General features: G+C 42.7%; 3 protein-coding genes across 7 annotated transcripts in view; 2 read left to right on the top strand and 1 right to left on the bottom strand.

Annotated features, from left to right (window-relative positions):
• Window positions 1–422: 422 nt before the first annotated feature.
• napgb (N-ethylmaleimide-sensitive factor attachment protein, gamma b) lies at window positions 423–6093 on the bottom strand. Its single transcript, XM_058060996.2, has 12 exons — window positions 5915–6093; window positions 5678–5745; window positions 5531–5615; window positions 5424–5441; window positions 5317–5347; window positions 5139–5248; window positions 3693–3759; window positions 3551–3621; window positions 3395–3473; window positions 1802–1881; window positions 1604–1733; window positions 423–1146 (listed from the first exon to the last, which is right to left on the bottom strand). Exons 1-12 carry the CDS (start codon window positions 5968–5970, stop codon window positions 1006–1008), a joined length of 936 nt encoding a protein of 311 aa, XP_057916979.2. The 5' UTR covers window positions 5971–6093; the 3' UTR covers window positions 423–1005.
• Window positions 6094–6930: 837 nt separating this feature from the next.
• Window positions 6931–14465, top strand: rab12 (RAB12, member RAS oncogene family). 2 transcript variants are annotated; one of them, XM_058060999.2, is made up of 7 exons: window positions 7275–7364; window positions 8543–8603; window positions 8691–8872; window positions 9739–9877; window positions 9946–10035; window positions 11271–11375; window positions 13185–14465. In XM_058060999.2, exons 2-7 carry the CDS (start codon window positions 8601–8603, stop codon window positions 13290–13292), a joined length of 627 nt encoding a protein of 208 aa, XP_057916982.2. In that variant the 5' UTR covers window positions 7275–7364; window positions 8543–8600; the 3' UTR covers window positions 13293–14465. The 2 variants fall into 2 exon arrangements, with proteins under 2 accessions (XP_057916981.2, XP_057916982.2); XM_058060998.2 differs by lacking the exon at window positions 8691–8872 and having other exon boundaries at window positions 6931–7364.
• A 571-nt stretch (window positions 14466–15036) lies between these two features.
• mtcl1 (microtubule crosslinking factor 1) overlaps window positions 15037–26854 on the top strand; it is a 34670-nt gene continuing 22852 nt past the window's right edge. For all 4 annotated transcript variants that reach the window (XM_058061538.2, XM_058061537.2, XM_058061539.2 and 1 more), the window contains exons 1-3: window positions 15037–16134; window positions 19728–19952; window positions 20732–20890. In XM_058061538.2, coding sequence (XP_057917521.2) covers window positions 15415–16134; window positions 19728–19952; window positions 20732–20890 — 1104 coding nt within the window. In that variant the 5' untranslated portion in view covers window positions 15037–15414. The remainder of the gene's footprint in view (window positions 16135–19727; window positions 19953–20731; window positions 20891–26854) is intronic.

Genomic DNA, 26854 nt, shown 5'->3' with positions numbered 1-26854 from the left:
GAGAGAGGGTGAGGGGCATCTAGCCCGGCTAGGAGAAGGCCCCGGGGCACCTAGGACACGCTGGAGGGATTATGTCTCACAGCTGGCCTAGGAACACCTTGGTGTCCTCCCGGTGAAGCTGGAGGAGGTGGCTAGGGACCGAGAAGTCTGGGTTTGGTATGGAATGGAAAAAATGTTTTTAAACAGGGTAGATTTCCACTTTTATGCCTAGAGGACTTGTTAGGAAGTGTATTTATAAAATATTCAATTTATCAATTAACCCTAGCAAACAATGTATGACTATCTCCCCCTTTCATGTTTTGGCTAAAAAAAACTGTCAGTAATGTTAAAATAATGCTAGTCGAAGTCAAATGGGTTAAAAAGGAAAACAAACAGTAAATTGGCTTTTCAGCCTTTAAGACTAGAGTAAAATAAATCCCACACATTGAAAGTATTTATTATTGATGTGCAAACATATACATCAGATATACCTTTTTTGGGGGGGGGGGGGTCAACAAGATATATTTGGGTGAGAGGACAAACTCTTTAATGAACCTTTCCAGCTGTGTTGCTTTGAAGAGCAGTCAACACATCTTCCACCATCTAACAGGAGGTCGACACCCAGGAAGTAAGTCTACTAATCATGTCTACAAGCTCAGGTCTTCTTTTATTTTCATTAATGCTGGACGACACGTCTTGTCCAGCTCGTCAAATCATGCATTGAATGCATCTCATCTCTGTCCTAATACTGATTCAATCAATCAATCAATCAATCACTAGATACTGATTGTTTTCAATTCATTTTTAGACACACAAATAAAAAATGTAAACACAAGTCACCAGAAATGATACACATTCGTACCCCAAATGAAAACTTTACAACTGATTTACCTGCAACACCTACAACAAATGATTACTTCTTTTTTACAGTAAATAAGCTTCTTATAAGCTTTGTCTATTTTTATACACAGATTTAGGTTTTTATCATGACGGAAGGAGGAGGAGTGGAGGGGGCGCACAAGGTAGCTAACAAAGCCCCCCCTCGTACTCATCGTCATCGTCTGCAGCAGCAGGCGCCCCGCCAGCACCACCTGGTGGAGCCGCAGCAGCCTTCTTCTTCTTGCCCCCACCCCCAGGAACCCTCAGAGAGATGGCCAGTTTGGCGTACTGCCACACAAAAGCAACAGTTAGATTTTACCGTGACATAAATATTTATTTTCACAGCATTTGGACATTTATCTGAATTTATTCATAATAAGAAATTCAACTATTACACGTTATCACCGGTGTACGTGTTAATGCATGATCACAGCATGGATATCAAACCATGTAACGTTGGTAGTTTTTGCGATTTTTGTGGATAATGGCTCTCACTGTGGTTTGCTGGAGTCCCAATGCTTTAGAAATGGCTTTAAACATTTCCGCACTGATAGGTCTCGAGTACTTTTCTTCTGATGGGGAGCAACCGTGGGGCAATCACTTTTTTTCTCCTTTTAATAATAAGTTTCCATCAAAAACAGCATTTTTTGTTCAGTCGTGTTGTCGTTGATTAATATTAATAAAATGTGATTCTCGGAAACATTTAAGGATGACAAATATGTAAACAAAATGACAAAATACTCACATCGTTGTCCATGTACTTGAGCAGTGGCGAGTTGCACACGCGGTACACCTGATCTTCATCCTGCTCGTCATAGCCCTGCAGCAGCGTCTCCATGGCGACGCAGTCCTCGCTGCCGCTATAGCCCGGCAGGCTGGCAGAAGGTGAAATGGTTAAACACGGAGCAGAGGTCCAATGATGGCATTTTAACGTCTCACCAACCTGTAACTCTCCCTGACACACTTGTCAGCCGCCACGTAGTCGCCTCTGTGGAGGTGAATCAGCACCTGAGCTGTGGTTTTCTACACAAACATGAACACTTGGTGTTACCTCCGACAACCAGGCGCAACTTACTCACTCCCATTTCTTCTTTTTGCATTTTGAAGCTCGACTTAGAACCTCCGTAAAGGGGACCTATGATGCTTTTTCTACTTTTCTGACCCATAAATGTAGTTAGAATGGCAAACCTTTTGATTCACAGGCCGCATTGATTTAACAAAATTGATGGGGGGGCCAGACTATATATTTTACACGTATAATTCTAACAGTCCACCTGGAATTATTGTATCTGTAAAAGTGCTTGTGTCCCTTCTTTCAGGAGCACTTTGTAAACAGCAGACCACATTAAATAACCAAATTGATAAAACAGCTACTTCAACCATCAAATGGTGGGCTCAAGCCATGTTGCCAGGTTGTATGTTAAGTTTCTATGAAATACTTTGGAAAGAATGGGCGGGCCGTATTTGAACACTTAGCGGGCTGGATGTGGCCCCCAGGCCGTAGTTTGCCCACCCCTGTGTTAAACCATGCCAGAGTTTCAGATAGCCTTTTCCCACCACAATCGGTGGATCGACCCAAGTTTTTTGTTTTTTTGTAGTCCCGTAAAAAACGTGTATTAACCAGATTTCGACTACCGATGTCATGTCAAGATTGTCTGCATTCAGGAAACGTGGACCTACGTATGTTACTACTCTTTTGAGTTCATACACGGCAAGTCAGGCAGGGGTCTCCACCCAGTTCAAGCTAGCTCCTAACCACTCCCAACTATCTCTCCAATGGATTTATACATTTTCATCAACTCCTATACCCACAAAATTAGAACGTGAGCTTCAGCAGTAGTCCGGAAGTCCTCGGGAGCGTTTGAGAGTGGGACCAATCCCAGCAACGCGTGTCTGCCTGGAGGCTAGCCATGGGTGGAATAAATTACAAACATGCCATTTTGGAAATAATACAGTTGGAATAGGTGTATATTCTGGAAGACCCAGAAAGCTTGGTTATTGTGTGTAGCTGCTCTACAGGAGCCCACAACTCAATAGAAAGGGCTGAAAATGGGCATAATAGGTCTCCTTTAAGACCCAACAGTGCAAAATGGAGTTCATCAAGAGTGTAAAGGTGACTGTAGGGCTCCGCCAATGATAAGCGTATTCATAAAGTCAGTTTTCTATGTTCGAATTACTAAATTATTCAGTTTGTAAATGAGGAATCCTACTTTGCGGAAACTCTATAGAGTTTCTAGAATCAATTAACCATGATAAACAAGGGATTACAACATATATTAAAATAAAATTTGTAATTAAATAGTATGTTGTTTTTCCATTTCCATAAAATTATTAAAAGCTTTAGGATGACTCTGGAACTCATTTTTAATTTCTATTATTTCCTAAAAACTGTAAATCCAAATAAATCATCTTTAAATGTGATTTGATTTGTATTTTTTGTGTTTTTTTCCCTGAGTCCTGTCGTGGTTGTGATGCCAGATGTCCCAGATATTTAAAAAACAAATAATATTCCACTTACTTTGAGTCAAAATCTCACCTTGAAGCACATTGGAAAGTTCTCAATCTCCTTGTACATGTTCTTCTCTTTCTGGAGAGCAACCGCCGCCTCATCCAGCCTGCTCACACACACACACACACACACACACAGTTACTTAACAACTTAGTTACTTAACCTCTACTTTATTCCCTTTACCTTTTTAACCTCACCAGCAGCCGGGAGGCTTTTCCCAGCAGCTCCACAGCCTGACGCAAACGGTCCTCATTCTAAACGGCAAACAAACGTCCATCAAGATGAGCCCCAAAACAATCAAGCAGACTTGGAGGCTCGCTGTTACCTCAAAAACGCCAGCAGCTTTCTGATACAGATCCACGGCTTTCTCCAGGTTCAGCGGCTCAATCAGTCTGTAGCACACAACCAGAAAGATGCAGACAACATTAACGTATCAAAGGACACTGATTACGACCTCTGACCCACCGCCAGCTAGATGAGCCTGTCCGCTGTATAAGCACGCCGCTTTGTCAACATGGAAATGAGACTTCACGAAGGATTGTATGGATCTTGGAGCAAAACAACATCTTTGGCTGACAGGAAGTGGTGGCATCCTCTGCTGCAGAGATCGTACCCAAAGGTAAACAATCACTACGTTTACATGTTACAGTCAATATTCCGCTTTCTGAAACATTCGGAATAACCCGTTGACACGCCTGAGACAAACAGGGTTATTCCTGTATACATGGTAACTGGAAACAAAATAGCGACGCACTGAGAACGTCGTCATTTCCGCTTCTTCCTGTCTACGAAAACACCAACAAGGCGTACAATCAACAACCTGGGACCGGTAGTTCAAATTCAATACTTCCTGTCAAAAGACCCAAGATTCCTTTCAAATGGAACATGGAACACAAATCAATAGTCCTTTCGATGGGGATATCCTAATAGGCGTATACATGACCCAATACTCAAGTTAGAAAAGGAGTAACCCAAGGGTAATATTTGGGTTTTTTAAAACCAGAATATGCGCATATTTGATTTTTCAAAAGGGTTATGGGACGTCAGTCACCGTTCTCCTTGGATTTGCTTCTTAAATGTTTCAGGTGTGGTCTGCACGGTGGATACTGGTTAGCACCCAAGCCTCACAGCTAGGAGACCCAAATTAAATTCCACCCTGTGTGTGGGTTTTCTCCGGATACTCCGGTTTCCTCCCACATTCCAAAAACATGCTAGGTTAATTGGCCACTCCAAATTGTCCATAGGTATGAATGTGAGTGTGAATGGTTGTTTGTCTATATGTGCCCTGTGATTGGCTGGCCACCAGTCCAGGATGTACCCCGCCTCTCGCCTGAAGACAGCTGGGATAGGCTCCAGCACCACCCGCGACCCCCATGAGGATAAGCGGTAGACAATGAATGAATGTTTCAGGTGTGTTGCGCTCAGCGGAGTGTAAATAGATAATAAACACTTGATGATGAAGGGTGCGGACAAGACTGAACATCTGTGTGTTTTCATTTGTAAGTTTGATCAAATGTAGAGTTATTACAACTTCTCCTTGAATACCAACATGGATGCGGCTGTTCAAAAAGAACCACACGTTACTCGCTGACAGCGACCATGGCAACACTGTAGGGATTAAGCTTTAAAACACTTCCATTTACAGTATGTGATGTATGACATAAATTACACAATAGCACTTCCTGGAGTTAACAGACTGTTAACTCAAGGCAAACACACTATTGTTATAAAATACTACTATACAGGACATTTATTATTACGCAATACTGACTTTCCGGCACGGTCCAGAGCCATGGCGGCGGTGTCGGGTGTCCCGTTCTCCATGTACATCATGCACGCCTTCTCAATGTACTGTATGGCCTCCGGCATCTTCTTCTGCTCCTGTTGTTGGGATGCAAACAGCAGACGTCACCCTGGCTGCTGCACAAGTTCGATGCTGAACACCTCACCTTCATCATCATGCCTGCTTGCTCAATAGCCCTAAGGAAGAGAAAGGCCAAAGTGGAAAAAATGCCCCCGCATGTATGGTAATGAGCTTTTAGAAGCAGACACTTACTTGGCAGCGTGGAAAAGCCTGCAGGGAAGTTAAGGAACGAACCCAAACAAAGAATGGGAAATTATTAATGGAGATTACTGAAGAAGGAGATGGCTGATGAAGGATACGTTTTGTTTTCCGTGTGATATTCTGCCTCCTTCAGGTAAGCATCCTTGGCTTGCTCGTACTGCTTGGCGTTCTTGAAGCACACAGCTGGATAATAAATAATAAACGGTATTAAAGCCGAAAGAATCAAAAATGAATTCTGTGTTCACCTGCTTTGGCGTATTCCGAGGCAGCGCTGTCAAAATCCGGCTTCCACTTTGTCAGGCTTGTTTTTAAGCTATAATAACGAAAGACGTCTGTGGTGAATTGCCAAGTAGCAAAATCAATAAAGACGTATTCGTTAATTTAATGCCCACCAGAGTGTCGCATAAAGCCATGACAATGGCCTTTTAGCTCAAGCTAGCTGGCGTCTTTAAACTGAGGCAAATATGTGTCCTGACACTTACCATTTCTCGGCTTTGGCTATGTGTTCGTGGGCTTCGTTTATTTTCTGAGCAGCCATGCTGGCATTAGAATCCAAAGGTTGTGTGAAGGACCGGGGTTGCTGCTTTAGGAGGAAAGTGGACGCTCCACTGGCTGGTCGATGATGTTTGGATTTGCACAGTTGTGACGTCACCTCCTGTCGCAACCCACGGGTGCCGCCAAGGGACAAAAATGACCGCTGCGCAGAGATAGTAAAATCAGCAGACTTCCTGGATTAAACTGCTCAAAATGAAGCGCCATGCGTCCGGATCACGCATTGACGATTCGAAACGGACCCGTGACTGTCATTGCTTTATTTTGGCCCCAACATGTATATATAATAACCACCAAAAAATGTTGGTTGGTTTGCATGTACTTCACTCTTCCACCAGAGGTCGCTAATGTTGCTTTTCAAAAATCTTGTTTTTTGAGCAACACGTCAAATGTTCGAGTCAGTAATAAATAGCTGCTTGTTCACGGGGGAATATGATTTGATGCCAGTGTTTCCGGGACACGGCTAGTGGGGATTTTCATCAAGGTGAAGATGGCGTCATGTAGGGCAACCACTCTCTGGAAGTGATGCCCATTTTTGCAAACTTCCCTTGCCATCCATCCCCAAGTTTTCTCAGTTGGATTTAGATCAGGGGAACACACAGGGTGGTCCAAAAGAATGAAGAGGACTTCTCTGGATTTTTGTTTTTTGTTGGAGGCCATCAGGATCATTAAAGTTAATTTTTTAGACCTTTCTGTGTTGCACAGTATATTCCAAACAGGCAATTATGTGGCCTTGAAGGAGATGAGGCCTTTACATTGTTTTATGACAGTTATATATGTGATTAAATAAACATATTAAGTCGTGTAAATACACAAAATATGTATTGTTGCTGAGAAAAGTGCTGGCAAATGAACAAAGTATGAAAACGTAATAAATAACTAAATAGTATAACTTTTTTTAAAAAATAAAATGTTTATTTTGTCCCCTGCGGCTTACCGTAAATACCCTTCCAACATGGCGGAACAGGAAATGGTTTTCTTCGATCAAAGCAAATGACGTTGCTGCAACCTGGAACTTGATGTCTGATGGCTCGACAACAATCCTAACCCCGAGCAAACTTTAACTTCCAAGGAGAGTGAAGAAAACTTTACATGAGCGCATTAGAAGCAAACAAGTAAATTTTATTCGTTAACGTTGAATGACATATGTGGAGCCGCTAATGGAGCCGCGAAACGACTTCCCGCGGAGGGCCGGCGGCGGCAGCTCCGCGAACTCTTCGCCCGCTCTGGGAGCTCAGTCGCGCCGCAGGAAGATGCCGCCCAGGCCCGCTGACTTTAAGCTTCAAATCATCATTATCGGCTCTCGCGGTGTGGGTAAAACCAGCTTAATGGAGCGGTACACCGACGACACCTTTTGTGAGGCCTGCAAGTCCACAGTAGGTGAGGAAAAGTGGAAACTTTTGGTTCGAATTCACGGTGCAGTGTGAGGCTTATACACGACTCTTGACTTTGTTGATTATCACAACAATGTAAAAGGCTACTGTTTACTTTTAAAAACACGTGTTCACAGCTCAACTTCTATATTTTGCAGTACGGTTGTACTTGCCAGGGTCCGTGGGTCGATCACAGCTTTTGTCTTTAAAGCAATGGGGACAATGGGACTATTTTCCCATATAAAACCTGCTCTCACTTCTTTTTAATATTAGGAGTAGAGAAGTGAAGGCGCTATCAAATGGTGTGAATGAAGCAGGCAAACAGAGATTAAGTTTAAATGAAATTGTATATTATGTTTTGGAAATGTGGTAAGTGCAACAAAATATAACAAATGTTAAGGTAACACAATAAAAACAAAACAATAAAAACTTCATTCAAATTCACAATAACATGTAATACTTACAGTATTCTGCTGTATTTTGGTCTTTTAATACATTACTACAACGTCCTTCCTGTGTGCATGGATTTCACATAACAAGATAGAAACGAACCCCTATACCTAGCATGTAACACTATGTTGTGTTACATTTTGGTGCTGTTTCTCAGCAGGTTTTATAGTGTGCAGTTCATTGGTACAGGTGTTTTCAGCCGTTGTGACAGTTGGAACAGTCTCTCAATTTTGCCTTCTAGTGTTCAGTTTTGAACAATGTGTCCTATGAGTGAAAAGTGTGTTGAAATGAGCAAAAAAATGTGTTCAGTCTTTTGCAGAAAGGGTGCATGAGTGGCGTTCAAGGTTTTGACATCAGAGTCCTGTTTTTGTGAAATGTTTGCAGACATTTGTTTGTGTTTAGTGAGTGTCATTTCAGTGCCCTGTGAATCGAGAAAATATAATGTTAAGGTGACTCACACACATCATGAAGGACATGTCTTGTTTTAAAAGGTCTCTTGTTGTCACACTTAGCTTTTCTTGCTTGTTTTGAGTGAAAACAGTTCAAATAGTGTCTAAACCAAAACAGTCTCCCATCATGCTGGCAGCTGCCTGCCAGCCGTCTATTTCTGTCCTGGCGTTCCCGTGACACACCAGTCATCAAAATAAACAGTTGGCCGCTCACAAAGGAACAGTGAAACAGGTTATAATGCCAAGCGTTGAAAAGAAACTGAGGAATATTGTATGTTGACTTCAGGTGTTGACTTCAAAATCAAGACAGTGGAGCTGAGAGGGAAGAAGATCCGTCTACAGATATGGTGAGTAAAAGTCCCATCTATTCTTTTCATTGCATCACTCTTCTGCATCTGTGTGTCACGTCACGCTGCTCCTATCTCGCACTTCAGTGCCGTTGGCGGCGTCAGCCACTAACACATCGTTCCTTGTCGACTAACACCACCCTCCACTTCATCCCCACACGTTTCCTTCTGCACCCACCCACCTTCTGTGTTTGCTTTCTTCGTCATGATGGACAGCACACGTCAGGTTCCGTCACTGTCATCATGTACATCTGTCTCTGTGACTTCAGGTATGGTAACACTTGAAGCACCCGTCACAACGCCTTTAGGTTGGAGCCACGCGTCACAATCAATACTTGCAGTTGACAATAACTGCAGTGCGTCAAACTGTTTCATCAAACTGTCATGCAGTAGATTCCTTGTTTTTGCTTTGCTATTATTTCTCACTCCTTTGTAGAAGATGCTGCAGAGCAGAGCCTTATTTTAGGCGTCTGCACACTTTTTCCAGAGTGCCTGGGGCTGGGCGTTATATCGGTACATCCTGACTCAACCTCTCATTCATAATGTTGTCATTATTTTGCAAAAGATGGGACTGTAATGGTAATGGTTTAATTTAATTTGAACATGCATCAGATTACAATTGAGTGCATCACATAATAAAAAAAAAATAATTTTTTTGTATTTTGATTTATTACTGTTTATTACAAAAAATAGTGAATTGAAAACTAGTTAAAAACAGTATTATCCGTTCTAAGGACTCTGAGTGGCAACAACTCATTAACATGTTTTTCCTAACATTTACAAGTTTTTATCAGTTTTGGGTGGGGTCAAATGGCCGCCAGTAGGTAGCGGTGATTCCCCTGAGCTGGTGGCCAACCACCAACCAAATATAACAGAAGACGAAGTTTGATGACCAGTGAAACCCTAACCCTGGACTTAACTTTCAACGTGGTCCAACACTATATAAATATAGAGTATATACTGTATACTTGTATACATATACAAGCAGACTGAACCGAGTGTAGTGTCCGAGATGTAGGCCGTCGAGAGTCACTCTTTCCAGGACAAAAACTCTCAAAATTGTGCTCTTTGGAGGCATGTCGACTCGAACCAACTACACTGTAACCGTGTCTCCGTGTCTGCCCTCACGTGACAGGGATACGGCTGGCCAGGAGCGCTTCAACAGCATCACATCGGCCTACTATCGAGGGGCGAAGGGAATCGTGCTGGTGTACGACATCACCAAGCAGGAGACCTTTGACGACCTTCCCAAGTGGATGAAGATGATTGACAAGGTGAACATATACTTAACTACGTTATGTTAGTTTTATGAGTTGGATCACCAGCCATTTTTTTATGTCAGTATGCATCTGAGGAGGCAGAGCTCCTCCTAGTGGGGAACAAGCTGGACTGTGAGAGCGATCGCGTCATCTCAAGACAGCTCGGAGAAAAGGTGAGTCTGCTTATAGTTTATTTTTTTTTAACCTTTGCAACCTTTGAACTCTGTGACATATACAAATGTGTGGCTAATATGCAGCTAAAACAACGTCAGCTTACCAAAAAAAAAAAGCACTGCCAGTACTTTTTTTTTTATATAATGACAAAGTCGCTGATGCCTCCTGCCATTCCTTCTTCTTCTCTGGCTGACCAAGTGGGCATGAAGTGTGTTATGAAGCGGAGTTATGATGCCATCTACTATACAGAGTTGTAATGACACATTTACAAACAGTCCCATAGAGTTCAATGTGTTCATGCATGAAAGTGAATCTAAACATGTGGTAATGGTAATGGTCTTGGTTTTATTTCATTTGAACATGCATCAGATTACAATTGAGTGCATCTCATAATCAGTTCATAGTTCCACATGTCCAGAAGGAGTAGGAAGAAGCAAAGCTTATTAAATCCTACCCCTCCATGTAGTACTTTTACGATTGGTAACTGTTACATTTGTACACTTCCTGCCTTTCTAATGTCATTTAAGTTTTTTAATTTATTTTTAATTTTATTTATTTATTGTTTGTTTGTTTGTTTTTAAGTAGGAGGTGATATGAGCATCCAATGCCATAATGGGTACCATAGTAAGTGTCAATATAGTGATATATATAGCACATCATGACTGGTTCAAGACTCTTCATCCTTGTATTTAGCAAACATCAACTGCTTGTATTGTTTCTTGAATTGGCTCATCGTTGTGCATTGTTTGAGGTCCTTACTCAATCCATTCCATAGTTTGATTCCACATACTGAAATGCTATGGCTTTTTTAACGTAGTCCTAGCAGTGTTTCAAATGTACTTCTTCCCTGAGATCATATTTCTCCTCTCTTGTAGAGAAGTATTGGATGACATTTTTAGCTAATTGGTTATTTTTAGCCTTATGCATTATTTTAGCTGTTGGAAGATGAACTATATCAGCAAGTTTAAGTATTTGTGGTTTTAGAAATAAGGAGTTTAGTATGTTCTCTGTAGGTGGCATTATGAATTATCCTTACTGACATTTTTTTGCAGTACATTTAGTGAGTGAAGATTGCTTTTATAGTTATAAATAATGTCTGGGTAACCCTGGATTAATCCTAAAAGTAAATACATGTGGGTAAGACTTAATATGTAGCCATGAACAACCACAACCAGCAGAATTTATACTTGGTTCAAATAATTTGCTAATCAGACTCTCTCGGTGGGCTTCCCAGTTTGCCTCTCGAATAAGCGGCATGCGTTTCTGCGAGGCGAGCGCCAAGGATAACTGTAACGTGGATGAGATCTTCCTCAAGCTGGTGGATGACATCCTCAGCAAGGTGGGTACTGTTGTCTTTTTTATTTTATACTATTATAAAATGATTATATACTGATTATAATAATACATTTGATTGTGAAGCATTATTAGCTTTGTGGCTGTAGTGACAAATTGACACGTTGATCTTGACTAAAAAGAGGTAAGTTATGCTGAATCCACACATTGTAACATCAGTATTAAAAGCTTTATGCAGTGTAGTGGGCTCCACGCATGGGAGGTGAGAAACGACCACGATTGGTGAAACTCATCACTAGGGTTGGGCATCGAGTCTCAAGCATGGATGGGAACTGGGACTAATATTCCGATTCTCCCGGGATTGTTGAAACGCTATTTATTTCGATGCCTGGTTTTGATGGCTACTTCGCTGACCAGAAGAAACGGACGGGAACACTAACAAAAATGAAACTGGCGATAACCAGCGAAGAAGTGGATAAAAAGTTATTCTTAAAGGGGATTATGCTTTTTCCACTTTTTGACCTATAAATGTAGCTAGAATAAGACTAAATGCTTGTCTGTATAGCATTATAGAAGGTGCATACAGGGAGTGGGGTTATTAATAGCCTTTTCCCATCACAATTAGGGGCTCTATCAGAGTTTTTTAAACTGGTAGTCCCACAAAAACCGTGTAATGACCACATTAGATGTTACCGATACTGTAGAAAACAGAACACTAAAATGCTAAAGCTAGTCACCATTGAGAGACGTCTTGATGTAACGTCTTTTCTTGAGAAACTGACTGTCCAGTCTCTACTTCTGGATCGGATTCGGGATCCAACACATATGGCTGTATGTTTAAAAGCTGACATTTTAAAATGATACATCACGTTTAGTATCAACTCTTATAAAGTAAGTAGCATAAACTGGAAGTCTTTCTGTGCCCTTGGGAGTGTGACCAACCACAGCGGAGTGGGCGTGCCCAGAGGCGGGCCAACACATCGTTTTTGTAGGTAGCACAAAATTCTAAGAAATGCAGCTGAATAGCTGCTGATTTTGGAAGAACTGGAAAGTTTCTGTCCTGGTTATTGTGTGTAGCTGCTCTATAGGCATGCACAACTCGATACAAAGGGTTGGATATTTACAGTATATGCTGGTTGAATTTAAACCACGTACACTTTTATAACCCTGCCTCTTAAAAGCGTCAGGTTTGAGTAGTACTCCTCGCCAACTTGTAGCAAACCCTGTACATGGGAGGTGAGCGACGCGCTTTTGATTAGCTGTCAGATTTGTAGAGAATATGAGGGTATCGAACTCGTTAATAGGAGAAAAAGCGGGCGGTGTTTATCGAGTACTTTTGCTAGTACTGAATCTTGCTTGTACTGGAGATGAACCAGTGCTTCCTCCCTTGTGTGGAGCCCATAACGCAGGCATCAGTAGACTGAACTACTTGGCAATGACCAGCAGAGGGTACCAGTTGTTTACCGACAACTATGGTGTTTTTAAAGTTGTACAATTTGGACTTCAGCTAAAACTGTCAGGACATATGTATATCCATGCTAATGGAACTTCCATCCGTCTATTTTCTATGCCGCTGATCCTCAGTAGGGTTGTATGCTGGAGCCTACCTCAGCTTGACTTCAGACGAGAGGCACCCTGGAATTTGCATTCTTTCCCCAAAATATTTTACTATATACTCTTGATTTGCACGTCAGGGGTTCCAACAATATAAATGAAGAAAATTAGTTGAGGCCTTGTTTATATATTTTGTCTCTATGCTGAGGTCTGCATTCTACATTCTTGTGTGTGCCTTTCTATCTTTCTCTATGTTAATGTAAAGCTGCTGGACTAAGTGTTGTGGCATTTTACCCTCCAGATGCCGCTGGAGGTTACCAACAAGGAGCTTTCCGGCAGCGTCCTTTCTCTTCAACCCGAACCAGAAGTGCCTCCAGTGTTGCCCCCTCCTCGCATGCGCTGCTGCTGAGACGACCCCCCCCCCACGTCTTCCCAATCTCCACACAAACCCACATCATCACGTATGTGCAGTGTACCAAACTGACCACTAGGCGTCAGCAATGGTTTAGAAGTTGTGCTTCTGCAACATTCATAAGTAATACTTATGTAGTTTGTGATGACCCCTCCTGCCAACCTTCATCCAGACTACCTCACTTCCCAGCTTGCTGAGCGCCAACATGTGCCTTCGAGGTAGTGAGCCCTACACTTTTTCGGCTCTGTCTCTTTTCCGAATGTCCTCGGCCTTCCTATTCTTACTTCAGCGTACACGCACGACAACACTCGTCCCAGCCCCCTGGTTTTGTATGCCACCAATTCATAATGTGGGCGTGAGACGTGGACTTTTAAAGCACATTTTTATTTGTTATTAATGTAAATACGAGGCAGGGTGTGTTCCTGCACTACGAGGTGGCCTTTAAGTATTAGGTGTGTGTGCAATGGTGTTAAACACTATGATTGGAATGAAGCTGACACATAAGCAGCAGCAGGAAGTTCATGGTAAGGCAACCAAGTATTATTGGACTGTTTGTCTTCTGAATATATGCATGACTGTTTTGCAGAGAGTGTTTGAATGACTCAGGTGACTTGCTTCATTATTTCATGGAGCTGCTTCTTCTTCTTCTTCTGCTGCTGTTGTGAGGGAAGTCTACTGATTCTTTGTCTTTTGTACAATTTGGACCAGTAGAACGACCCATTCTTTGCGCATGAAAAAAAACGGTCTATGCACTCCTACAAATGTTTAACGGTCGTATAATGTTCTGTTGTTTTTAGCCATGTAGCATGATGCTTGGATGCGGCCTGCTTTTATGTTTTTATTTGTTGTAAAGATCACACTTTTTGGAAATGTTTTCCTACCAAATTAGCATTGTGAGCTAATGTATCTCACGACAAAGTTATCTGGTTATTTTTAGAATATTTTCGCCACTAACTCCCATGTTAACATAGCAGCACCTAATACCACTTCTTGAAAAACATTTTTTTAAAACCGTGTATCATAAAACGGTGTATTTTTGCTATTCAAAGTGTCTACAAGAGCTCTAAAGAGGTTTGGGTTTGTTCCGATTGGACTTTGTGTGCTATTTATAACTTGTGGCATTGTGGAACTAATGAAATTAAAGATATCTATATTTATTACCAACTTTTACTCGGGTCTGGGTTGTTTTTGTTGCTTCTGAAAAGGGAAGTTTCTATTTCCTAGCTTACTATTTGGTTTGGAGAGGTCAATCTTGATATCTGAGGATCATTTACTCCTTTGTCATGTTGGTAAATGTTATTGTGTTTACTAACTTTGTACTAACAACTGTCTTTCAATCGCCTGCTCTTCTCCAGAAGGGCATTATCTGCACTATTTACAGGTGTTACTTTTATAAAGTGACGTTATTTGATTATACATGGCTCAACCACTAGAAATGTGGATTAATAATCATTAATACCCCCGACAGTAACAATCCCAAGTTAGCATGAATATGAATAGCAGGAATTTATTTACGTTAGCGTCTGCGTGTTAAAAATAAACATGTCTTTCTAATTGATACATAGTTCATTGTATTCCTCACAATGTCTTTGGAAAGGGAATTGTGCAGTTGTAACAAATAAACTGCTATTGTGTGTATGTTATGTTATTGTTGAAGCTTAATCTTAAATTTATTGAAATCCAGTAGGTGTGCATCACGTGATCTGTGCGTGTGTCAGACTGCGCATGCGCCTCCCTGCCAATCACGGCGTCACACCGCAGCGATTGCGGATCCACAAATCGGCAATTCGGCACCTGTATCAGACTTTGGGCACAAGCTCGAGGAATGGACAACCGGTGCCGAGAGGGACCGGAGGGCCGAGCCTAGTGACCCATCGGAAGCCAGCATGTGTTGCAGAGACAACCCGCCTGCCTCCCCATCCGCAGCCCCCTAATCCGGTTTGCCTGCAGCCCTCCTCCCTGCGCGGGGACCACAATGACACCCTGGTGAGTGAATGCACACACTGGACGGTAGTTCACATGATGCACATCGAGAACCGGGCCAGGAAGACGCTCCAGAACTGTGGACCCATCGTTTCCGCCATCACCCCCCTCCTCCTCTTCCGACTGGTGTCAGTGTATGATGGAGAGCTCCAATGGCTCTGACACCAGATCCAACCAACATCAGCTGGAGAGGAAGAGACCGAACCGGGTTCCCTCTCCGGCCAGACCTTTCTTGAAGGATGTCCACGCCCGCTCCGCCAAGCCGCCAGCTATCGCACCCAAATCCCCCAAACTCGGTAAGCAGCCGCAGGCTCCGAACCGCGGCTCACGACACAACATCACCCCGGTCAAAGAGAAGCCTGTGGCGGCAAGGAGCAGAACCAAAGCCGGGGTGGCCAAAAAGCTGACCAGGCTTCCCCAGCATGCATCAGCGGAACCCAAAACCAGCAGTCCTATCTTTTCTAAAGCCAAGAAGGGGAAGCTTGTTTCCATCAGCGATGGCTCCCCTATTCGTGTACCAACCGGCCCTCTCGTCAGCCAGACCGACAGCAGCTCGGACCTTTCGGACTGCGCTTCCGAGCTGGCGCCGGCGGCCAGCAGCGATGCGGAGTCCGGGACCGGTTCCAGCGACCGGGATCATCTGGGAGCAGACCGGCCGGCTGCTACAGCTCCAGTGCACACAATCGAGCCTAATGCTGTCCCCAAAGGGTCAGCATCCCCTATCCAGTCCGGTCCCGGCACCCTTGCAGAGAGACCCAAAACCGCACCAAGTACACAAGGAGGAGGCAAGGACGGAACCGAAGAAGACCTGCTGAGGGAGATAGAGGACTTGAGATCTGAAAATGATTATTTAAAGGTAAGCACACTTTGTGTCACATGTAAGACTGCTAAATCTTGGTTGAAACGGCTTTTCAGTTCGGATTTGGAGTTGAAATGCATTTTTGTATGAAAACGTAAATGTCAGCAAAGAAGACACTCACTAGTCACTGTGTGTATTTTGCAGCTAACTAAATATACATGGGAATACCTCCCATCAATGTATGATGCAGTAATAAACACGTGGTGTCAAAGGTGTGTAGCAGTAGTATGCAGAAACTACTCTTTTTTTGGTGGGGGGTGGGGGTGGTTAGTGGTGTCATTTATAAAATGTACTTATATCCCACATTCAGGTGCAGAAAAGCCAGAAACTTTAATTAATGTGATCATCATTGAGACATTTTTGTTATTCATTCATTCATTTTCTACTGCTTTTCCTCACGAGGGTCGCGGGGGTGCTGGAGCCTATCCCAGGTGTTTTTGGGCGAGAGGCGGGGTACACCCTGGACTGGTGGCCAGCCAATCACAGGGCACATATAGACAAACAACCATTCACACTCACATTCATACCTATGGGCAATTTGGAGTCGCCAATTAACCTAGCATGTTTTTGGAATGTGGGAGGAAACTGGAGTACCCGGAGAAAAACCACGCACGCACGGGGAGAACATGCAAACTCCACACAGAGATGGCCGAGGGTGGAATTGGTCTCCTAGCTGTGAGGTCTGCCCTCTAACCACTCGACCGCCGTGCCGCCACATTTTTGTTATGTTATTTATTTATAAAAGGTTGCTGTTCTGAAGGAAACTCACCTTCATGATTTCAAGCACTTGAAATGTCAATATAGAGCATCTTCTTGGGTTGGGGAGGGGTGCAACCTAAGATGCTGCAGTGTTTGTCTGCACGAGTGTTATCACAAACCTGCTAGTGTGTGTGTATCTTGGCCTCAGTGACAACACAACATTGTTAATCAGCTTTGCTGTAATGCTGTTGACCCCCCCACCCCCCTGCAGGACCCAATGGTACTCACATGTCCCATGTGCGCTTGGCTCAAAACACCCTCCTGCAGGGCGGCTGTCAGGACGCCAGCTGGTCAACTGCCACCCCACCCCAACACACACACACCATACTCATAATGTGTGTCAGCTCATTGATTGTTGCTTTTTAAGGCCATAGTTGTCTGCTCTTGGTGCCTTTGCCCAAGTGTAGTCAATGTCAAAGAGGCGGGGAGCAGTGTCAGAGTTTAAAGTCACCGATGACAACAGATCCAATATAGAGAATTGTCCCTACCTAGATGTCCTGATAGCAACTCTATGAGGAAGGAGTTAAACATTTTGCATGTTCCCACTGGAAAAGAGGGATTTGGTTTAGGAAAAGTTGGAAAAACTTGGATTTGGGGGAATCAACAAGAATATGTGGGAGTATTAGTTTGACTACACATTCACAATTTTAATTGAGGTACTAATCATAAACAAGCGACTTGTAAATACGTATTTACCAGTCAATACAACAATATATACTGTACATACTTTGCATTATAGCTATAGCTAAATAAAATATTAATCTTGTGTTTGCTTCCAGTAGCCTTTGTACAAATTACTACATTTCTAAAATCCTAAATTTCACAATTACTTCTAGTGAATAAATGGAAAAATATTGAATAGTATTTGTTTTTCAAAATTTATTGACTCCATGTTTTAAACATTCTCAGTTTTAAAAGGGAAACTGCACTTTTCTTTGGAATTTTGCCCTCCCTTACAGTATGTGAAACATGTACACATATTTCTTTCCCTTTTTTGTGCATGAGAAAAGTCAGCTAACAATGCACATCATCGGGATACACCTATTTCGACTATCTCTAACAACGTTGCATGGTTTGATATCCATGCTGTGACCATGCATTAACACGTACACTGATGCTAACATGTAATAGTTGCAGTATTTTGCCGTATTTTAATGATTTAAAACACTACCCACACTACTTACTTAGGGCACATAGCACTAGTTCTGTCAACAACAACAGCATAGATACAGCAACAACACTTACGATGTCCGCTCTCCTTGGGATGGCTGTGTCTTCCAGCACAAGACGTTTGCTCCAGTCCTCTGGTAAAAAAAATACTGATGGCAAACAAGCATCTTGTTGAGTCTTTGTCACCAAATCGAGAGCTAAGGATCCTCTCTTCCGTCTGTGAATGACGCTGAGACTAGCGTTGAGCTAGGCGTCCTGTTAGTCGGCCAGGTTTTTCATGTTAGCTGCTAGAATAATAATATGGCTGTAGCTTGGTTAATATACAAGTCCGTCATGTAAATGGAACACTGTTGGCGTTTTCATTTAGTTTTTTTGTAAGGGCTTTGGCGTCAAAATAGGTGCGTCCATTTTTAGCTAGCTCATATTAACTTGTTTTCTTGCACGAGAATGTACAGCAAAGGGAAATAAATATGTGTTCATGTTTAACATAAGGATGGTGAATGATGTCTTATTTTCTCTTATTATGTTTAGTAATGGGGTTTAGTAATGTAAAAAAAAAACATATTTAGAAAGTGGACAGGTTTTCTTACTACTTTCTTTGGTCCACAATTAACCACAATAAATGAGGGATTACTGTACACTGTATTAAGATGCCGAACATACAGTTTTTTTTTTTTTTTTTAAAAAGGCATCTGAAGCTGATTGGTGCATGTTGCCATGTTTTCATCATTCAGACAAAAATAATGCAGCATTTCAGTGTACTTCACCTCCTTCAATCACCCACTCTGTCTACTTCTCATCCATTTAAAAGCTTTTATTTAACGTGCACTGTAAACCCCCCGTCTTCTTTTTTTTTTTTTTTTTAAGCATTGTTGCCTTTGCATTTCCTAACAGGGCTCAATCAATCAATACGCCCCATTTCATTTACAAGCCTCAGTCAGCAGAGGAAAGCGTAAAAGTGATCATTTATTTGTCAATAGACACGTCTGCTGCAAATGTCTTTTTAATGGCGTCATTGTTTATGATGTCCTGTTCATGCAAATATGACAGTTACTCTGTGTCTTGTCTCCAGACAAAGATATGCTTTGATGATAGTGATGATGATGTTGAGCAAGCACTATAATGCAGAAAGTCCGTATATAGTCCACCACAAATCAATAATAATCCGTAGTCCTACAGGCACCTCCCGTTGTTCACTTCAAAGACCCAGCACTGCCGTTTCTTTTGCAACTGGCACATCACCAGTCTGGTATTCATGTTCAAAGCTCAACATTACTAAAAACAAGGAGTTCCCAGGAAGCCCCCTCACTCCTTCGAGACCACCCAAAGAAGCGCTCAGGTTAAATCACGGTTTTTACATCACATGGAGGTCATTTCATCTCAGAAGGAGACAGAAAATATTGTAGAATCAGGGAGAGATAAGGTGGTTAGTTATATCATAAGTACTACTGGACCTCAAATCATGTCTTAAGGTATTAGGATAATCCTCCAATGTTACACTATTCTACTCTGTTCTTGTCTTGTTGTAGTCGTAGTAGTAGTAGTAGTAGTAGTAGTAGTAGTAGTAGTAGTAGTAGTAGTAGTAGTCATAATTGTACACCATCATACACATGGCATTTAAGTCTCTGTCTTGATGATGTTTTGTGACGCTGCTGCCCCAGGACGAGGTGGAGGAGCTGCACGCCGAGATGGAGGAGCTGCGTGACACCTACATGGACGAGGAGGTCTACCAGCTGCAGGAGCTGCGACGCGAACTGGGCCGCTCCAACAAGAACTGTCGCATCATCCAGTACAGACTGAGGAAGGCCGAGCAGAAGAGCCTGCGGGTCGCCCAGACGGGCCATGTGGACGGAGAGCTCCTGCGCAGTCTGGAGCAGGATCTCAAGGTGTGTGATGTTGTTTCTTGCCATAAAATCTACTTTATACATTTATACTACAACCGAGGGATCAGCCGATCTTGGAATCTGCAGCATCAAACCCTGACTGGAGCATCCCTCAACAAGCCTAAATAGCTTGCAACACAAGTGAGGAGCAAGATTGACCACAGTCGGGTATGCTGGTGATAGTGTGCACAAGTGCACTGGGGAGCTGCGGTTCAATGATGAAAAGATGAATTCACTTGTGTTGCCAGATATACACACACTAATGGCCGTGCGTTGACCCATTTTCAGGGGTCGCCACAGCAAATCAATCTCCTCCATCCAACCCTCTCACACCAACTACGTACCCTCATGTTGTCCTTCACTACATCCATAAACCTCCTTTTTGGTCTTCCTCTATGCCTCCTACCTGGCAGCTCTAAACGCAGCATCCTTCTACCAATATATTCACTATCTCTACTCTGGACATGACCCAACCATCTCGGTCTGGCCTCTTTGACCCTGTGATGTACTTGTTCCTGATCCTATCCATCCTGGTCACTCCCAATGAGAACCTCAGCATCTTTTCAGTATATGTTGGAATTGTGAGGATGCACCACAACACAAATATCTTGCTTTGCACTTGTGTTACAGACTATTTACTTATATTTACCGTGTACTGTATATGCTGTATACTGTATACTATAAAGTGGAGAATTTCTGTCCCTTGGATATGTAGTATTCAAACGCTTGGGGTGTTTATTCAGATACCATCTGCCCTGAACAAGGTGAATGCGTGTCTTCAGGTGGCCAAAGATGTGTCTGTGCGTCTCCACAACGAGCTGGAGAGCGTGGAGGACAAACGCAGCCGCGCCGAAGATGAGAACGAGCAGCTTCGCCAAAAGATCATTGAGGTCGAGATCTCCAAGCAGGCGCTGCACAACGAGCTGGAGAGAGCCAAAGAGGTGAGGCGACAGGAAAATAACAAGACACGGGAGGAAGATGTGTCAAGATAGTTGATACGTGACTCCCAGGAAGGAGGCAGAGGAGAGGGGAATCTTCTACTAGGGATTTGTTGCTTTTGCTTTTTGGGGTTCTTCTTCAAGCTTTGTCCCAGAAAAACAAATTCTATTTCGGTTTCTGCTTCCACCGCCCTTAATGATCACACACCACACAATATATTACATATCACTTTATGGTAAAGAAGCAAGTTTCTATTCATCTAAATACCTGATTTGTAATAATACACCTACATTTTTAATTCTAATCATACGTATATAAAATAATAACAATATTCTGCAGATTATGGCCAAAATAAACTTGTCTGAACAGACCAAACTAATATTTTATACTTAGCTTTTCTACTCCTTGTGGACTTCTTCTCCACCTGATGGAAGAAGAAGAACGTGAGGGAATCTCATTGACCCAGTTAGCGTCTGTTGCTGGTGGGACTCCACCAATGAGGAGGAAGGAGAGCAGGCGTGAGCAGGAGACTCTGCCGCAGTGACACACATTCAACACTGCAGTGCATGAATCCCTCCTTGTCAACATAAATATCCTGCATGTTGATCACGGCGCTCTTTTATTCTCTTATTTTGAAAAGTGTGAAATCAACACATTATGACTTTACTTTGAAGTGGCAGCAGCTGGGCTGTGTTCGCAGTGACGCCTTTAAGGCCTAAAGGAACAGGTGTATAGTAAGGCTCTCCTGATGAAAAAAAACAGCACAGACCAGCTACCAGCATGACCAGCATAGGGCAGCTGGTCTGGAGACCAGCTACCAGCATGTTGTGTTGTCATGTTGGTATGCTGGTCTGGGGGACCAGCATATGTTGTGTTTTTGTGTTGGTATGCTGGGCTGACCAGTTTTTGTGCTGGTAGCTGGTCTATGCCAGTCTGGGTGACCAGCTACCAGCATGACCAGCATATGTTGTGTTGTTGTGCTGGTATGCTGATCTGATGGACCAGCATACATTGTGTTTTCATGCTGTTAGCTGGTCTATGCTGGTCTGATGGGCCAGCATATGTTGCATTTTCATGTTGGTATGCCGATCTGACCAGCATACGTTGTGTTTTTGTGCTGGTAGCTGGTCTAAGCTGGTCTGGGGACCAGCATATGTTGTGTTTTTGTGTTGGTATGCTGGGCTGACGAGCATACATTGTGTTTTTGTGCTGGTAGCTGGTCTATGCTGGTCTGGGGGACCAGCATGACCAGATATATTGTGTTGTCATGTTGGTATGCTGCTCTGATGGACCAGCATACGTTGTGTTTTTGTCCTAATATGGCTGTCTGACCAGCATACATTGGACTGGTCCCCTAGACCAGCATAGACCAGCTACCAGTATAAAAACACGTATACCAACATATGATATGCTGGTACATATGTTGTATTGTCGTGTTGGTATGCCGATCTGACCAGCATATGTTGTGTTTTTGTGCTGGTAGCTGTTCTGGGGAACCAGCATACCAGCACGGAACCAAAACGTATGCTCGTCTCCAGCTGGGCAGTATTATCTATGAAAAGGCAGAATTCATTCATGTTTTGAATGATACGATTCTGCAGGTGTACCTAATAAATTTATGGAGATCTGATGCGTAAAAAGTGAAATAATTTGGGGATTTTCAGCACAGAGAAACAAATTTTAAGTTGCTTCTTGCTTTAAAAAAAAGAAGAAAGAAACAGAAAAGCATGAATCCTTTTAATCCAAATGTAATTTAATGTAGCTGCTTTGGCCTTAAGGTGATGCATTTAATCTGCTGAAGGAGGGTTAATCCCTTTAAAGAAAGGAGAAATTGAAACCTCCAAGCACCATAAAGTGTAACCCAGTTGCAGGAGGCAAGTGTTTTGTAGCTTTAAGTTTAGTTTCAAAACTGCATTTTGTGTTTGTTTTTATTCTTTATGAATAATGTCCAAGCACCGTACTGAACTGTACATCTCCATGCATGGGTTTAAGCCTATTTAAAAATAACTATCTAACTATCAATATGGCTCCTGAATGTTTTGATTTTTCACTAAGAGGATTTGAAGGCAGACATAAATTCCCCCAACGTCTGTAAGTGACACCGTATTCATGCAACAAGCATCCGTCTGCGTGTCTGCCAGGTTTGGGAGGTCCGCTGTCATGTTTCGTACCGCCAGCTGTGGCGTGATGCAGACTTTTGTTGACAGGATGGCTTGAGACTCATTTGTTGTATTTGTCACGAGTACGAGCTGGTTGGAACAAGATCAGTGAGTTGAAGAGTGAAATGGCGGCAACACATCACAGCATATCATAGTAATCCCTCGGCGAACATGCATTGATGCCCCCTGGTGGCTAAGAGCGGTACTTTGAACTTTGACCTTATTAATGTGATACTTGGCACATGGCTTTCCTAAAGTGGTGATATGTCCTTTTCATCATACGCGACGTCAAAGTGGGCTTGGATTTGAAATGCAGGCAGCAGGTTGGAGAGGGAAGGCTATCTGTAGCGTTGACACAGGCCCAGGATTTGTAGACGTTGAGTGCGGTCATGTGACTTAGTGCGGAGGAAGAGGAGGATGAGGATGCTTGCATGGCAGGGAGTCACGTGCAAACGTCATGATTAAATAATGACGAGGGCGCTTTTTGCTGCTGCATCATCGACATGTCCTCCTTTGCTTCATTCACGATACAATATTAGGGTTGCCCCGATCCATCTGTATCGTCCGAAGTCAAATAGTTGGCAATTGTTGTGTCTACAGGCATGCATGGTGGTGGTAGCGTGCACAAGTGCACTGAGAAGCTGTGGTTGGAGTTTACATTCTATCGAGACTAAATGTATCGTCAATGCTTGCACGAATGTGAAGGCTGTTCTAATAAGAGACTTTCATTGTTTTAGTTGTGGGTCCTGTATCGCTAGTCTCTGTAGAGGGGTGATAATGGCACACAGTCTAACCCCCACCACACCCCCACCCCCACCTGACCACCATCACTCTTTGGCCACAAAGGCAGTTTGCATGCAGCAGTGGCAGCGGCGGCGGCCCCTCCCCTTGTTACTGACTAATTGTGAGCCGTGGGCCACACAGAAGAGAGTGAGCGGTGTGGGGAAGAGGGCGGCCTCATTATCAGCCAGCTGGATGCACCAAAGACCCTTACCCCCCCCCCACTTGTACCCTATTGCACAAGTAACCCTTTGTTGTCTACCTTCCACGACTCCTCCTATTTCTCTTTGGAGTGTACACAAACAAACAACGTAATCGCAACATTGACCTCTGATGTGGCGACTGCAGTCTTTTCCAGGCAATGGCTTTCTTCACCTCCTGACTTGGCTAAAAGGCCATTCAGGGATTACGCCACCACCTATGGATTTAACATTTGCTTTACTGCGGTAGTCGCTTGAGGGTTCTGGTGGTTTCACTGCTCATCTGAGCAGGCTTCATCACTTCCTGCTCACAGACTAGCTTGGACAGGAACCAAGGAACCAAGTATTTACCATCTTACATCATCACTCCTTGATGTAGCGTGTGTAGTAGCTACCACATGGTTCATAAGCACCATACTTGATGGGCGGAACAACATTGTCGCTTTGAATGATATCACAACAACCACAATAAAAACAAAAAAAACCACAAGCTACTGTTGCAGTAACCAACGCCACGCCAAAACTTAAAGCTAAAACTTTAGGCAGTCTCCGTACTACCACAATTCTCCAAAATTATTGAGAAGCTATTCAACAACAGGCTGGATAAATTTATTAATGCGAACAAATTACTATCAGAAAGTCAGTATGGATACAGAGCTAATATTTCTACCTCCATGCCACTGATTAAAATTACGGAGAAAATCACTAACGCTATAGACCAGAGGAAGTGTGCAGCCGCAGTATTCTTGGATCTGACAAAAGCCTTTGATGCAATCAATCATGACATCCTAATAACTAAATTAGAAAGGTACGGAATAAGAGGATTAGTTCTGAACTGGGTCAAAAGCTACTTAGCTAGGAGAATACACATCTGCAAGTTCATGTATTACGTGCGGAGTTCCCCAGGGGTCAGTACTGGGGCCAAAACTGTTCAACTTGTACATTAATGATATCTCCAAAGTTACGAAAGACTTAAAGCTGGTATTATTTGCGGATGATACCACTGCTTTTTGTTCTGAAGGGAGTACAGACAAAATCATTAGAAAGGTCAGAGAAGAAATGATCACACTAAAAAGATGGTTTGATGATAATAGATTGTCCTTGAACCTAAGTAAAACTAAAATCATGCTGTTTGGTAACAGCAGAAAGGACACGTACCAACAAATACAAATAGTCGGTGTGGACATTGAAAGGGTGAAGGAAAATACATTTCTGGGGATCACAATAGATGAAAATATGAGTTGGAAACCTCATATTACAAATATACAACATAAGGTGGCCAGAAATATTTCAGTATTGAACAAAGCAAAACTTGTTCTCAATCAGAAATCACTCTGCACTCTTTATTGCTCTCTGGTTCTACCATATCTTACTCCAGCACCCCCAGGGACCCTTGTGAGGATAAGCGGTAGAAAATGAATGAATGAATATTTTCCTCACCATAAAAGCGCATTTAAAAGCCTTTAATTGTAAAAAAAAAAAAAAAAAAAACAACGATGCACCATTGTTTAAATGATACTGTAAGTCGTATTCAACCATGATATCTTAAGATGTCTGAAAAACCATGACAGAGTGAAGCTGCAAAAAGTGCTGAGTGATGACTGTATTTATGAACACGTGCCGAACCCCTGGGATCAGCACCCGTCCTGCTTCTGTCTGGCCAGTTTGCCCCATTTAAGTCCAAGTCCAGCCGTTGGACAATAAATCAAAAGGACACAATGTCACTCCACATCTTGGTGGTCACATGTCATCACAGTGAAGACCACAACAGCCCAGAGTCACGTTTGAGACGAGATCCTTTCAGACACAAGTCCATGGGGTCACAGCCATGGTCCTGGTTCCGTCATAGTACTATGGTCCCTTTGGATTAAAAAAAAAAAAAAAAACAATCTTCCCTCATATCGCCCTTTCTGTCTGTCTTGAGTTTACAAGAATGCGTCGGAAGACAGAGCAAGACTTGTGCTTCCCACTAAAGGTCATATGAGGAATTTTTTTTGGTCAGATAGGCTTAAAAAAAGATCTTCAACTATGATTTCATCTAATATGTTCTGCTACTTAATTTTATTTAATCCTCCTCCAGCTTTCAAGACGCTTATGACTTCAAAACCTTCAATACTTCATCTCAAAGTACTTCATTGGACTTCTGCTGACTTCGACTATATACATAAAAGTGACTTTTGAATGAATTTGTTGTCCCTAGTGCCTGTTTAGGAGCTTTTTAAAAATAAAGAAAAAGAAAAAGCTGTTCACCATTTACAATTATGTATTGTCCTAGTAGAATTGCAAAACAAAAAATGTTATGATGTTTTTTTTTAATTTATGCTTTTTACCGTATGCATGTTTATGTCTTCATGCCCTGTAAACAAAAGCTGAGCTGAGGGCCGGGGGTTAAGTCAATTAAATAGAGTCTTTGGGCCAGACGCAGGAAGTCCATGGAAACGCTGCTGAAAGACGTGCAGAATCTGGAAGATCTAGATCAGAGGTGGGCAAACTACGGCCCGGGGGCCACATGCAGCCCACCATGCATTTGAATTGAATTTGTTACTTTCGGAGTATTTCAACTTTTAACATGATTGTCTTATTCAGTAAAAAAAACTGTAAAATTAAATTTTGTAGTTTGAGGGAAATGAGAACATATAGCTGATAGTATGACACTTTTACAAATAAAATTAGACTAACAATTCAAGGACTGTTATGATATGCTGTGATGTATGGCTTTTTAAAGGGGATTTCTGCTTGTTGCTGCTGACTTGTTTTGGTGGTTGTTGGGATTTGTCGTGAGTAGCACTCCAGATTGCTGTGTGGGGGCTCCACACATCAAGTGGTG

This window comes from Doryrhamphus excisus, linkage group LG2 (assembly GCF_037039965.1).
Source record: "Doryrhamphus excisus strain RoL-2023G ecotype Guam linkage group LG2, RoL_Dexc_Guam_v1.1, whole genome shotgun sequence".
Taxonomy (NCBI): Eukaryota; Metazoa; Chordata; class Actinopteri; order Syngnathiformes; family Syngnathidae; genus Doryrhamphus; species Doryrhamphus excisus.
This window is presented reverse-complemented; position numbering and strand designations above follow the sequence as displayed.

What these genes read in the sequence shown, in the direction of transcription:
- napgb (XM_058060996.2), bottom strand. Translation starts at nt 5,970, where the DNA reads ATGGCTGCTCAGAAAATAAACGAAGCCCACGAACACATAGCCAAAGCC. An exon ending in ATAGCCAAAGCCGAGAAATG is followed by an intron (nt 5,746 to 5,914) that starts GTAAGTGTCAGG and finishes TCGTTATTATAG; the next exon opens with CTTAAAAACAAGCCTGACAA. An exon ending in CTCGGAATACGCCAAAGCAG is followed by an intron (nt 5,616 to 5,677) that starts GTGAACACAGAA and finishes TTTATTATCCAG; the next exon opens with CTGTGTGCTTCAAGAACGCC.
- rab12 (XM_058060998.2), top strand. Translation starts at nt 7,124, where the DNA reads ATGACATATGTGGAGCCGCTAATGGAGCCGCGAAACGACTTCCCGCGG. An exon ending in CAAGACAGCTCGGAGAAAAG is followed by an intron (nt 10,036 to 11,270) that starts GTGAGTCTGCTT and finishes TGGGCTTCCCAG; the next exon opens with TTTGCCTCTCGAATAAGCGG. An exon ending in TGGATGACATCCTCAGCAAG is followed by an intron (nt 11,376 to 13,184) that starts GTGGGTACTGTT and finishes TTTACCCTCCAG; the next exon opens with ATGCCGCTGGAGGTTACCAA.